Genomic DNA, 15,037 nt, shown 5'->3' with positions numbered 1-15,037 from the left:
GGCGACGGTGGCTTTAGTCGAAGGCTTGAAAAGCCTAATTAACTTGTGCGCGGAGCCCCGAATCTGGGCCACAACAAATGAAAGGATTTGCAGCAGTTTGAAGTCAACGTGAACTTTCTTTATGAGCAGCGTCTTCCTCCTCCTCTCCGTTTCATTAAAAAAATTACATCTCAATTAGCAGAACGGTCTTGGAGCTGCCGTATGAATATCTCCCCTCCTTATTTTTAGCGGCGCAGACTCGGGAATCACTCGCGTTCCCATTTAACACTCTGTGCCACTTTAATCTTCAAACAGCTGCATGTTGAAGGCAGATGTGCTGCAGGCTTAAGATTCTTCACACTGGGTTTTACAGGCTGCTGAAGTAAAATTGAAGCAATTTCTGAATGTTCCGGCCCGTCTTCCTTTTAATGGAGCGGTCTGGACGTGATGATTGTGTTGGTGCTCGTCCCATGTGAAGATTAGGGAGCTGCACACCACCATGTTTACTAGTGCCCTGGAATCTGTATTCTTATTTATGAGACTCTTGTACTTGCTGACGTGGCCAGGAGGATTGTTGGAATTGTGAGCCATAATCCAAGGGCATTTTACTGCAATCAGTTGTAGATCAAGTGACTCTAGATCCTAAAATCATTAAAGTATTGAACACCTCTTCACTGCAATAGTTGTATCTTTTCTACAAAATATACCAAAACTCTTGGTAAAAGGAGTACTCCACTACTTTACATCATATCTGCTAAACCCCCAGCGATTTCAAGAATGGGACCCGGTCTCTTGCTGTGCATGAAGCGGCATGGCTTGTCTATGGGAGGGTCAGGATGGAGTGTGTGCTGACAGGCCGCTCCGTGCACAGGGAGAGACGGTGCCCCGGTTTATGCTGAAATGTCTGCACAACTCCTAGTAAGTAGGTGCCATTGCCCATAGTAACCAATCAGATGGCTTCTTTCATGTTTTAGTGGCCTTTAAAAACAAAAACAAAAAACTGGTTGCTATGGGCAACTGCCCCATTGTTCCCCTACACAGGTTTTGATAAATCTCCCTCCATATTTTCAAATGATAAAGAGGAAATGTGAAATGGTTCAGTGACTTCCACAGCTTCGTCCTCTCTCGTCTTCAGGCTGGTTAAATTCTTCTTTTCTGTCTTGAAATCTCTTTTGTGTTTCTGAAGCCACAAGCTCTCTCTGATGTGGACGAGCAAAGCTAAATAATGTCTTTTCAAATTAGCCCTCAGTATGAGCACTGATGATGTCACCGATACTGATGGCCTCAGTATGAGCACTGATGATGTCACCGATACTGATGGCCTCAGTATGAGCACTGATGATGTCACCGATACTGATGGCCTCAGTATGAGCACTGATGATGTCACCGATACTGATGGCCTCAGTATGAGCACTAATGATGTCACTGATACTGATGGCCTTAGTATGAGCACTGATGATGTCACCGATACTGATGGCCTCAGTATGAGCACTGATGAGGTCACCGATACTGATGGCCTTAGTATGAGCACTGATGATGTCACCGATACTGATGGCCTCAGTATGAGCACTGATGATGTCACCGATACTGATGGCCTCAGTATGAGCACTAATGATGTCACTGATACTGATGGCCTTAGTATGAGCACTGATGATGTCACCGATACTGATGGCCTCAGTATGAGCACTGATGATGTCACCGATACTGATGGCCTCAGTATGAGCACTGATGATGTCACTGATACTGATGGCCTCAGTATGAGCACTAATGATGTCACTGATACTGATGGCCTTAGTATGAGCACTGATGATGTCACCGATACTGATGGCCTCAGTATGAGCACTGATGATGTCACCGATACTGATGGCCTCAGTATGAGCACTGATGATGTCACCGATACTGATGGCCTCAGTATGAGCACTGATGATGTCACCGATACTGATGGCCTCAGTATGAGCACTAATGATGTCACTGATACTGATGGCCTTAGTATGAGCACTGATGATGTCACCGATACTGATGGCCTCAGTATGAGCACTGATGATGTCACCGATACTGATGGCCTCAGTATGAGCACTAATGATGTCACCGATACTGATGGCCTCAGTATGAGCACTGATGATGTCACCGATACTGATGGCCTCAGTATGAGCACTGATGATGTCACCGATACTGATGGCCTCAGTATGAGCACTGATGATGTCACCGATACTGATGGCCTCAGTATGAGCTCTGATGATGTCACCGATACTGATGGCCTCAGTATGAGCTCTGATGATGTCACCGATACTGATGGCCTCAGTATGAGCTCTGATGATCACTTTATGTTAGTGATAAATTTTCGTCGATACTTGCTACATTTCAAAAATTGCAAAATATCAGGAAAAATTTGAAAATGTTGCATTTTTCTAACTTTGAAGCTCTCTGCTTGTAAGGAAAATAGACATTCCAAATAAATGATATTTTGATTCACATATACAATATGTCTACTTTATATTGGCATCAGAAAGTTGACATGTTTTTACTTTTGTAGGTATATCGATTTGAACCCAGCTCTCTTCCTCCAACACCATGCGCACAGACTGGTGTGGGCAGCGCCAAGGAGATGCAGTACAAGAAGTGGGATGTCCAGCGCAAAATAGGTCCAACGTAGAAAATGTATTGATTAAAAACCCTTAGTACATGGATACAGCAAACACGGGGTGACGCGTTTCGGCTCAAAAGGTGAGCCTAAGTCACACTATATGACTAAGGCTCACCTTTCGAGCCGAAACGCATCACCTGTGTTTGCTGTATCCATGTACTAAGGGTTTTTAATCAATACATTTTCTACGTTGGACCTATTTTGCTGGACATTGCACTTCATGTTTTTACTTTTGGAAGACATCAGAGGGTTTCAAAATTCAGCAGCAATTTTCCAATTTTTCAGGGACCAGTTCAGATTTTAAGTGAATTTGATGGTCTTTATGGTAGAAATCCCCTACAATGGACCTCATTATGAAAACTGTACCCCTCAACGTATTCAAAATGACATTCAGAAAGTTTGTTAACCCTTTAGATGTTTCATAGGAATAGCAGCAAAGTGAAGGAGAAAATTGAAAATCAAAATTTTTTTTACACTAACATGTTATTGTAGCCCCATTTTTTCATTTTTACAAGGGGTAAAAGGTGAAAATACCCTACGCCAGTGTTTCCCAAACAGTGTGCCTCCAGCTGTAGCAAAACTCCAAGCATGCCAGGACAGTCAATGGCTGTCCAGCAATGCTGGGAGTTGTTGTTTTGCAACAGCTGGAGGCTCCGTTTAGGAAACACTGCCATACAAGACCTTATTTATTGGGGGAACAGTGTAAGGGTGTGCATATGTAGTGTTTAACCCTTTATTATGTGTTAGTGTAGTGTTTTTAGGGTACATTCACACAGGCGGGGTTTACAGCGAACAAATTTCCCACCGGGAGTTGAGCTGCGGCCACTGTGTAGTGGTCTCCAAACTGTGGCCCTCCAGATGTTGCAAAACAACAACTTCAAGCATGCCCAGACAGTCCAGACATGCTGCGAGTTGTAGTTCTGTAACATCTGGCCCTTTAGATGTTGCAGAACTACACCGCACAGCATCCCTGGCTGTCTGGGCATGCTGGGAACTGTAGCTTTGCAACATCTGGAGGGCTAGAGTTTGGAGACCACAGTATAGTGGTCTCCAAACACGGCTTCTTCCGATGTTGAAAAACTACAACTCCCAGCATGCCCAGACATGCTGGGAGTTGTAGTCCTGCAACATCTAAAGGGCCAGATGTTACAGAACTACAATTCCCAGTATGTCTGGAATGTCTGGGCATGCTGAGAGTTGTAGTTGTGCAACATCTGGAGGATCACAGTTTGGAGACCACTACACAGTGGTCTTCAAACTGTGGCCCTCCAGATGTTTCAAAACTACAACTCCCAGCATGCCCAGGCAGCCTTTGTCTGTCTGGGCATGCTGGGAGTTGTAGTTTTGCCACTTTGAGAAGGCGACAGTGAAGATCACTTACCATAGATCTTCACTGCAGCCTCCTCCAACATCTGTGCCGCCGCCCGCCATCCATCCATGTTGCCCGGTAATCGGATTGTTCCCCCCTCGTCCCACTTCTTCCCCTCCGCTCTGCCCGGACTTCGATCGGTGGGGTGGGCAGATCGGGAGAAATGAACTTTCACCCCTCTGCCCCCCAACTGCCATTGGTTGGTCAGTCCTGATCAACCAATGGCAGGGGATAGGAGGTGGTGGCACCCCTACCACCTCACTCCTATCCTTCAGAGTGTTCGGGGCTGTCACTGTCCGATCACGCTTACTTTCCAGACGATCGGGTTACCAAAGACCCAATCAGCCTGGAAAAAACGTGATTCGTCGTTCAGAATTGACCAGCCAATCATGGCGATCGCCGACAAGGGGGGGTCTCAGGACTCCCTTGGGCGATGTTACGGGATGCTTACTGAATGATTTCAGCTGGCATCCCGTTCCGATCACCGCCCAGCGAGGGGTTCCGATCACCGCCCAGAGAGGGGTTCCGATCACCGCCCAGCGAGGGGTTCCGATCACCGCCCAGCGAGGGGTTCCAATCACCGCCCAGCGAGGGGTTACGATCTCCGCCCAGCGACGGGGTTCCGATCACCGCCCAGCGAGGGGTTCCGATCACCGCCCAGCGAGGGGTTCCGATCACCGCCCAGCGAGGGGTTCCGATCACCGCCCAGCGAGGGGTTCCGATCACCGCCCTGCGTGGGGTTCCGATCACCGCCCAGCGAGGGGTTCCGATCACCGCCCAGCGAGGGGTTCCGATCACCGCCCAGCGAGGGGTTCCGATCACCGCCCAGCGAGGGGTTCCGATCACCGCCCAGCGAGGGGTTCCGATCACCGCCCAGCGAGGGGTTCCGATCACCGCCCAGCGTGGGGTTCCGATCACCGCCCAGCGAGGGGTTCCGATCACCGCCCAGCGAGGGGTTCCGATCACCGCCCAGCGTGGGGTTCCGATCACCGCCCAGCGAGGGGTTCCGATCACCGCCCAGCGTGGGGTTCCGATCACCGCCCAGCGAGGGGTTCCGATCACCGCCCAGCGAGGGGTTCCGATCACCGCCCAGCGATGGCCTCCGTCCCCAACAGGTTAAGCAGACTTTGTTTTTTACAGAAGATGATGTATTTGTATCTTCTACAGATACTTAGTTCCACAAAATTATTCACTCAACAACTAAACCACCGGCCTTAAATATGAGGAACACTGTGCAGCCATTGGACTCTGTAGCTGAAGCGCTTTCTGAACGTGTCCTGTAACCAACACAACCATCTGGAAGGATGTCCCCGGCTTACCGCTCCTTCCAGGTCCATAGATTTAGCTATAGCAATTACAAAAGGCTGGGGACATTATGATCCCATGATCTCCTGAAAGCCTGATGTATAGTGACCTCGGCACTATATGTAGCACTATACTGCCCTATAACATCAGTGATCCCTTTGTGGAGTCTTCTAACATGGGGAGTAATGAAAGAATACAACGGGAGTATGGATCTTCTGAGCAGAGCATAGAAGAATAGACGGCAAGTCACAAAAAAGCAGCTTTATACCAAATCTAATGCAGCAAACAACACGAGACACATGCAGAATAACAAAGCATGCAGTGGTCATAACCTCTGCGGGGCCTGCAGCACATCGCACCTGACTGGGCTGCAGGACCCACACAAAGTTATTGGTATGTCACACATCTACTGTATCACTGGACACATATATAAAAAGGAGGCACGCAAAGAGGCAAGAAAATTCCCTGTCATGCCATCTAAGTAAGGGGCAGCTGTGAGGTATAAATAGTCCTGGAGCCTTCATACCACAGGATAGCCTCATACCTGAGCTCATAGCAACTAAACACATCGGAATCCTACAACATATCAACACTTGAGGCTTAGACGCTGAACGTGTCTTGTGCAGCCATAGTTCAGGCTGATGGGGAAAATCAAACGACATCTCCATCCAACGCCATCATACGGAGGGTCCAACAAATGACTACTCAACTGGAATCAGCGCTTTCCATAACTATATCACCTAAGGGCCCTTTGAATATTTTTACCTCAGATTAACTACATACAAGTAGATCGACAATGGCCGAGAATGAATGTTCGCTAGATGGCCAGCACTTTCATTATGCCATGGGAATACGTGCGGCCGGCAAATGGTTCATTTTGAGGGAGATTTATCAAAACCTGTGCAGAGGAAGTGCGCAACCAATCAGATTGCTTCTTTCATTTTTGAAGAGACCTGTGAAAAAGGAAAGAAGCAATCTGATTTTTTGCCCAGGGGAAACTGCACCGCTCTTCCTGTACACAAGTTTTGATAAATCTCCCCCTTTGTGTCTGTGTAAATGATAAAGACCACGAATGGTTAAGGGTTAATGTTAAGTCGGCTGATAAGGAGTACATGGAAAAGGGCCCTAAATCTGGATAACAGCCACCAACACACATTAGATTCTCACGGACCCATACACATAAGAACAAACTTGGCCTAAACCTGACAATTTCATGGGACCAGCTGGTTACCATATATAAGAATAGATGATTGGTAAGAAATGACTGGACATTTAAGATTTCAATACCTCAAGGGAAAGAAGCTGCTGCTAGGGGAACAGAGAGGCCTAAAAATAAAGGACTCCCCTTTGGGAACAAATGTATGCTCGGCCAAGCTGAGCAGGTGTATTGAAATGAATAGCAGTCAGTTCAGACTTTCTGTTGCAATAACGGATGACATCCATGTTTACAGGGTTAGATGTTTGATATATACAAATGAGGGCCCTTCCATTCACTAATCCCCACGGCATGGGCACAATTTTGTTGCCTCTGTTCAGAAATATGATGTACAGTAAAAGGTTAAAATAGAAGAAAAAGCAAATTAAAGGGTATTAACAAGCACAAAATGACAAAACACCTGGTGACATCCACAGATACAATAAGATAGGAAAGTAGGCCACATTTACCCACATAAAGTCATGCCCTACAATATGAAGTGGAATTTTGTAAATATATACAAATTCTGTATATATTTCATACATACAGGTAAGTAGTTACCTATATACAAGGACAAGAAACTATATACCGTACGTTGTGGTATTGACAGGGATTTATTAGACAGAAAAGTTAGCACGGGTTCATCCTGCCATTCACAGCATGCTCTGTAGACCCCAGAGAACCGAGGATATTAACCCGCTCACCTCTGCTACCTTACAATGTTGCAGGCCACTCTGTAATATTCTAGGGCTGACTGTCTAATTCCTGGGGAGTTTTATCCGTTAATGATGTAAGAAGACAATGTATCAACCCTTGTATATACAGTGAGTCGGGTTATAGGTTAAGCTCCCAAGGAACTATGACAGCACAAAATACATAGAAATACAGTAACTAGTGGGTCAGTAGGACTTCCTCAAACGGAGAAGCTCGATGGACTTTATCATAGATGTGGCAGAACACACATCTTTTACAGTACAAGCATTTACATTGATTTGACATTTGTGGCCTTATTTCAAGCTTTAAAGAGACACTAAACTTGAAAAGGATTGAAAATAAAGGCAAAATGGCCCATCTGTATGCAGCAGAAATCACAGATAAAGAGAAACCATTTCCTGGTAATACCCTCCATGTCCGCTTCGATTAAGGTGGGGCGCTGGATGGGACTCCTCAGTGGTTGTGGACAGAGCCTTTTATTTAGCATTTTACACTTTGGCTAATAGGATGATCTTGACACTCGGAGGGTATTACCTTAAACATTTAGTGTCTCTTTAATGCTTGGTCCCCGTGTTCTTTGTGGAGAGGTATGGTGGAATAAGTGTAGAATTGTGCATGCTGCCTTATGACAAGCTTTTTGGGTATCCGTAGTCACAGTAATGAGCCCCCATCCTGGACTGGATCACTTGGAGAGGCCCACTTAGGTTTCTGAAAGTCCCATAGGAAAGGCAAAGCAAAGGCGGCTGCTGTTATAGACGAGAGCTTGAGGTATGGTTGGTGCTCTAGAGATATTTGGGATGGGGACGTAAGGCAGAGCGGCTGGCAACATATGAGCAGCGAGAGAGGAGCAGCACAAAGCTTCTGACTAAACACTACCGCCAGCCGTGTATTCAAGACTTTAGACATTTGTTTAGTGAGGTGTTTTTTTTTTTTTTTTTTTTTTTTTAGTAAGAAGAAAAAAAAATGATAAAACCTTTCCTATACACATGATCCAGCATTTTGTTTCTTGGATTTCAGCCTATCTCCAGAAAAGACGGATGGTGTCTGCTTTGTGTCCATATAGAACTCTTCAACCGAATCCCTCACAACACTCAGTAATAAGTCAAGGAAGAAATAAATCTGCCTGGATCAATGGCTCTACCGATCATTGCAGCATCTAAGCCAGAATGCAAATGCCAGGTTTACACCGAGCCCGAGGCTTCCTCCACCATCCCACTAGAGGAGCCTTCTTCTGCACTCACGGGTTAGTCAGTTTTCATCTACTTATAATATAAGCTGCTATAAAAACACAGCGGGCTCCTGACTACATGCAAAAAAATTACAAGAATTAGCAAGCAGAAAGTACACTGACCTGACGTACCTGTGCCAGTATCACATTCTGCCGCATCTTCATCATCACTGCCGATAGAACATTCTGCTGACGACACAATGTCATCCGTGGGCTGTGGAAAAGAAGAGACCGGCAACATTAGCTAGAAAAAGTCATTTCCGACCGAGCCAGGATCTATAGGTCAATAAAAAAACACCAACACCTCCTACAGGGCGCCGCCGATAGTACAGAACAGGATAAAGTGATGGTAAAATCCTGTTTTATTTGTGCATGTACAATGTATAGCACATAGTATAACACATAGTAAAGGACACTCCTAAAGTATCCTATGAACCAATCACATGACTGGAACTGACAAAGAATAAAAGAGAACACATTAAAAAAAATTATCTTACAAATACCATGATAAAAATGAATAAACTAATAATACAATAGTCATACATTATAAAAATCACATATAATATTAGAAAATAGAAAAAATTATATAGGACAAACCATCCCAGGCCTCTCCTGGCCCAGTAAATAGGATCAGTAGCGCCATCGATAAATGTGAAAGTATTTCTTGTAGTAACATTATTGGAAGATGGCGCTGCCAGGCACATGGTGAGAGTAAGTGCTAGGCATTAGTGCCAATCCTCCTCACCAGCCGTGACAATTATTCTGACAGAAAGAAGATTCTGGAATGTTTAGCACTGTGTACTAGACAATAATAATTCCCTTCCTCCATCCTTGATTTCACATGAGGCAAATTTGTGTTCAAATAGATAATGGGGACACTGGCGATGTGGCTGCTGCGGAACCTCCATATAAATGTGTCAAACATCAAGTCTCCAATGTTTTATTCAGGGATTAACATGCAAACGCACCTATACACCAAAATCTTTATCAGTTCTAAAATATACAAAGTAGACCCTTATATTTACCATTGTGGTGCAATAACTTCCATTCAGAAATTGACTTGGTTTTTAAAAATAAAACACAAATTAACATAATCCAAACAGAAATCTCAAATCTACAATATTTCATTCCCTATTGTTAATCATTACGGCTTCATCCGGTCTCCATAATATTTCCTTATTTCTTCTCCTTGCCTCACATATATTTTTATTGATGATTGTGGTCAATCTTGTTGATCTTGGTCATAATGGAAGACATTTGCAACATCTTCCACCCCAGTGACAAAACTACCAGAACCCCTGGGGGTATCTATGTGGTAGCGGCTGAAGGAGATGATAATTGGACACAGCTCCTACCCAGCCATACTTGCTGCCTTTACATCAATCTTTATCTACTGCCACCTCTCCCGCTTCTGCCCTCAGCTGCTGCCACCTCTCCCACTTCTGCCCTCAGCTGCTGCCACCTCTCCCGCTTCTGCCCTCAGCTGCTGCCACCTCTCCCCCTTCTGCCCTCAGCTGCTGCCACCTCTACCGCTTCTGCCCTCAGCTGCTGCCACCTCTCCCACTTCTGCCCTCAGCTGCTGCCACCTCTCCCGCTTCTGCCCTCAGCTGCTGCCACCTCTCCCACTTCTGCCCTCAGCTGCTGCCACCTCTCCCGCTTCTGCCCTCAGCTGCTGCCACCTCTCCCCCTTCTGCCCTCAGCTGCTGCCACCTCTCCCGCTTCTGCCCTCAGCTGCTGCCACCTCTCCCGCTTCTACCCTCAGCTGCTGCCACCTCTCCCGCTTCTACCCTCAGCTGCTGCCACCTCTCCCGCTTCTACCCTCAGCTGCTGCCACCTCTCCCCCTTCTGCCCTCAGCTGCTGCCACCTCTCCCGCTTCTGCCCTCAGCTGCTGCCACCTCTCCCGCTTCTGCCCTCAGCTGCTGCCACCTCTCCCGCTTCTACCCTCAGCTGCTGCCACCTCTCCCGCTTCTACCCTCAGCTGCTGCCACATCTCCCGCTTCTACCCTCAGTTGCTGCCACCTCTCCCGCTTCTGCCCTCAGCTGCTGCCACGTCTCCCGCTTCTGCCCTCAGCTGCTGCCATCTCTCTCTCTTCTGCCCTCACCATCTCTCCCCCTTATGCCCTCAGCTGCTGCCATCTCTCCCCCTTCTGCCCTTAGGTGCTGCCATCTCCTCCCTCTTCTGCCCTTAGCTGCTGCCATCTCTTTCCCTTCTGCCCTCAGCTGCTGTCATCTCTCCCCCTTCTGCCCTCAGCTGCTACCATCTCTCCCTTCTGCCCTTAGGTGCTGCCATCTCCTCCCCCTATGCCCTCAGCTGCTGCCATTTCTTCCACCCTTAGCTGCTGCCATCTCTCCCTTCTGCCCTTAGGTGCTGCCATCTTCTCCCCCTATACCCTCAGCTGCTGCCATCTCTTCCACCCTTAGCTGCTGCCATCTCTCTTTTCTGCCCTTAGGTGCTGCCATCTTCTCCCCCTATACCCTCAGCTGCTGCCATTTCTTCCACCCTTAGCTGCTGCCATCTCTCTTTTCTGCCCTTAGGTGCTGCCATCTTCTCCCCCTATACCCTCAGCTGCTGCCATCTCTTCCACTCTCAGCTGCTGCCATCTCTCCCCCTTCTGCGCTTAGGTGCTGCCATCTCCTCCCCCTTCTGCCCTTAGCTGCTGCCATCTCTTTCCCTTCTGCCCTCAGCTGCTGCCATCTCTCCCCCTTCTGCCCTTAGGTGCTGCCATCTCTCCCCCCTTCTGCCCTTAGCTGCTGCCATCTCTCTCCCTTCTGCCCTTAGCTGCTGCCATCTCTCTCCCTTCTGCCCTCAGCTGCTGCCATCTCTCCCCCCTTCTGCCCTTAGCTGCTGCCATCTCTCCCCCTTCTTCCCTCAGCTGCTGCCATCTCTCCCCCCTTCTGCCCTCAGCTGCTGCCATCTCTCCCCCTTCTGCCCTCAGCTGCTGCCATCTCTCCCCCTTCTGCCCTCAGCTGCTGCCATCTCTCCCCCTTCTGCCCTCAGCTGCTGCCATCTCTCCCTTCTGCCCTTAGCTGCTGCCATCTCTCCCCCTTCTGCCCTTAGGTGCTGCCATCTCTCCCGCTACTGCCCTTAGGTGCTGCCATCTGTCCCCCTTCTGCCCTTAGGTGCTGCCATCTCTGCCGCTACTGCCCTTAGGTGCTGCCATCTCTCCCTTCTGCCCTCAGCTGCTGCCATCTCTCCCCCTTCTGCCCTTAGGTGCTGCCATCTCCTCCCCCTATGCCCTCAGCTTCTGCCATTTCTCCCACTTTTGCCATCTTTTCTGTTTTTTTTTAGCGGCTGCCACCTCTCCCATTTCTGCCCTCAGTTGCTGCCATCTCTCCTACATCTGCTTTTAGCCGCTGCCATCTGAGAGGCAAAGGGACAGCTGGTAATTCATAGCCAACGCTGAGTCGACACACGGAGTAGTAAAGGGCTCTATTCCCACCTGCCTCCTAAGTACGCCATCTCTGCAGCGCTGAAGTGCGCCTTTTCTTGTAGGACAAGCACAGTCACCCTGAAGGTAATCGCTTTACATAAATGTGCTTTAACAAGGGCGGCTGCAATTACGACTTTAGTCATTCCTTGTAATGTAAGAAGAAAAACATCTCTTTTAATATTCACATTATGGCATTAAACAGCTCCTCTGGCCTTGCTGTGATTAGTATGCATTCACGGCTAATTCCCCATAAGAATATCACAGCAATGCCCACATGTAGCAGGGTCGCATTATAGCCAGGCACATAGCAAGCCACAAGCTGCGTTAATCAGTCGCCTGCTGCAATAAACCAGTCACATATAGTGTTAATCAATCATTCCCTGCAATAACCCACCAAGCAAAGATTTAACCTGTTGAATTCAGCAACCTCCAGCCATGTACAATTTATTACTAATCGTGTCCTTGACAGCCTCACAGGTTATTAGTTACATGGCACCGCTGTACATGGTGGACTGTACCACTGTCCACATTTATCCATCACAGGGGCTGTTCATCCACTGGAAATTGCTAGCGATCCGATTTTATAATACATTTGTAAGCTGAATATAATTGTGCAGGAGTTAAATACATATAACCATTTTTAAGTATTTCTTCTTAGGAGATAATATCTGAAAATGAAGGATCCCTGGCCTCTTCTGTGCCTAAAGGATGAGGCCAGGAAGCCGGAAAACGGCGAACCAATAGTTTTATGCTGCTGGTGTACCTATCGCTGGCTTTAGCACCTTCAGCTATGCTGTTTCTTTAACTCCTAGAGGAATGTAAATGTTGTAGCTTGCGGTTCTCCACTGTGTAGGTTACTCTCATTAAGAAACTTCACCAACAAACCATAGTCGAGGTCACGATTAAGCACGCTGCGAGGTGTAAAACGGCCCGTCGGCCATCTGCATCCTAGACCATCTATGGCTCAATAGAAAGAACTTTAACTGTAACTGTGGCCAGTGCCATCTTCTATTCTACCAAATGACAGTAAATCTCATTAAAGTCAATAGGAATTAGGCAAATTGTGTACAACGGCTGGATTGTCTGTTCTCGCCGTGCAAACCACCTCCAGCAGTTGCAAACGGGCCAGAGCAAAGGAGCCTTGATTTCAAGATACGTGCAGGTCTCAGATTTGGCAACTGCATCTAGGGGACATTTACAGCGAATCCTACGGTTAAGCCATAACTGTGCCTATGGGAATACCCCTTTAATGGCCATCACTTGATGTAACATGTTAACTGTATTTAGCTGTCAAACTCTTCCATATATGTATAAACGATCCTCTTTCTGCTCCATTCTGAGGTCTATGCACACAGTCTACATTCACACTATGGAATTTCCAAGTAGAATGCCGCTTGGAAATTCTGATGCAGCGGCCTCTTTATTTTCAATGATATTGTGCACTGAGGAATGTTCATTCTTTCCGCGAACATCCATGCAGCCCGCATTGCCTTTAGTGGTGACAGTGTATGTCCGTGTGGTCCTAGTGCCGAAGGATACATAGTATGAATGTAGCCTTAGTAATCTGAGGCACAATCTGTGTGGACCCTGCCTGGAATCAAAGTCCAGTTGAGATCAATGGGAAGTAGCTAGAACTAGCTAGACTAGATATTTTACCTCGACTAACTTTTTTCTGAACTCATTGACAAGTAGTCAGTAAAAACAAGTTCCAGCTGTGACACATCCCGACGAAGAGATGAATCGTTTGAAGTTACTACGATTCAACTTATTAAGACAGCTTGTCAAGAAGTTTATTATCGTATATTATTTGCATATTTGTCGAGACCTTTTGAATTTTGATATATTTGTCTTGCTCTCTTTGTATACGTTTATACAACTCTGCTATAACGAGAAGTGTTCATCTTGTTACTTTTTTCTATATTTGTTAAAATGCCAATAAAATTCTTCTTGAAAAGAGATCAATGGGACGTTCTGAGAAGGATTTCATTTCTGCTCTAGTAATTGACGTGTCAGTTTACATACCCTAAGACATGTCTGTATCTCTGGTATATATGACTGACATGGAGAACAACAATGAGACAACATGAAGGAAGTGACCGAAGACGAGAGGTGACAAGACAAGAATCAAAACCTCCAGGCCTATAGGATACAACACTGGACACTGGTGACCAGGGCCCAGAATAAGCCCTTAATGTCTCCTGTATACATTGCTGTTTCAGGCTGCTCGGATAGGATGGCGGCTGCCGATGTTGCCTTTAACAGTCTTCACTATGATCCACAAACAGATTAGTCAGCCCTCACTGAAATACTCTGTGCTGCTTAAGTGCCAGTTCCATTGTCTATGTAACTGTGACCGATCTTATTATAAGGTGATGATTCTTGCCCTATATAAGAAGGTGCAGAAATATTCTGGTGCATATAAGATTTCTGAGCTCACTACATGTCTTTGTGACAAAGGTGTCAGATGTGAATTCTAGCAAATAGTATATGAAATGGGTAATAAACAGAACATCCTGGTGTAGATCAGCCCGATTTCCTGTAAGTTCTCATTTTTATTCAGGTGATGGATGTATAAATAGGTGGAGGAAGTGAATTAAAAGCCTTTACTGAACCCACCATCCGGCCATCATGATCTTGTGTAATGAGTGATGGCTTCTACAATATCACATCTGGTACACTGCGCCACATTCCCAGCGGACACAGCCGCGGACACTGGCAAATGGCACAGCGAGCACTGACCGTAAACAACAGCAGAAAGCCACAAAATGTAATTGGTCTATCAGACCATCCTGTCATAGCGGCGATCAGTCCAGAGCCATCCTACAACAATATCGTGCACGCAATACCAGTGTGCTGTGTCATCTGAATATAACAGCCAGGTATTGCCAGAAGTAGATTGTTTCATGTGAAGATTATCCTGATTTGGGGGTCACTTGTACTTCTTAAAGCGCTAGATATTTAATAGATCAGAACATAGATGCACAAGATGAATTGAGTGAAAAGGACACAGAGTAAAGAATTCCTGCATGGTAGAGACTTTATATCAGTCAGGATGATGGAAAGGCTCCCGCTGCCTGCCGTACCCAGGACAGCGCCTATCATCAGATGCCGTGTTATGTTACATTATCTACTCAAGGCACCAAGTCCCCATTGTGACTAGAAATTACTAAA

General features: G+C 46.6%; 1 protein-coding gene across 5 annotated transcripts in view; it reads right to left on the bottom strand.

Annotated features, from left to right (window-relative positions):
• Positions 1 to 15,037, bottom strand: part of NRXN3 (neurexin 3) — a 504,944-nt gene that overhangs the window by 11,752 nt on the left and 478,155 nt on the right. For 3 of the 5 annotated variants that reach the window (XM_056546697.1, XM_056546699.1, XM_056546698.1), the window contains exon 24: positions 8,558 to 8,648. In XM_056546697.1, the coding sequence (XP_056402672.1) occupies positions 8,558 to 8,648 (91 nt within the window). The remainder of the gene's footprint in view (positions 1 to 8,557; positions 8,649 to 15,037) is intronic. The other 2 variants (XM_056546700.1, XM_056546701.1) reach the window with 1 other exon arrangement.

Source organism: Hyla sarda, chromosome 11 (assembly GCF_029499605.1).
Source record: "Hyla sarda isolate aHylSar1 chromosome 11, aHylSar1.hap1, whole genome shotgun sequence".
In the NCBI taxonomy this organism is placed as follows: Eukaryota; Metazoa; Chordata; class Amphibia; order Anura; family Hylidae; genus Hyla; species Hyla sarda.
This window is presented reverse-complemented; position numbering and strand designations above follow the sequence as displayed.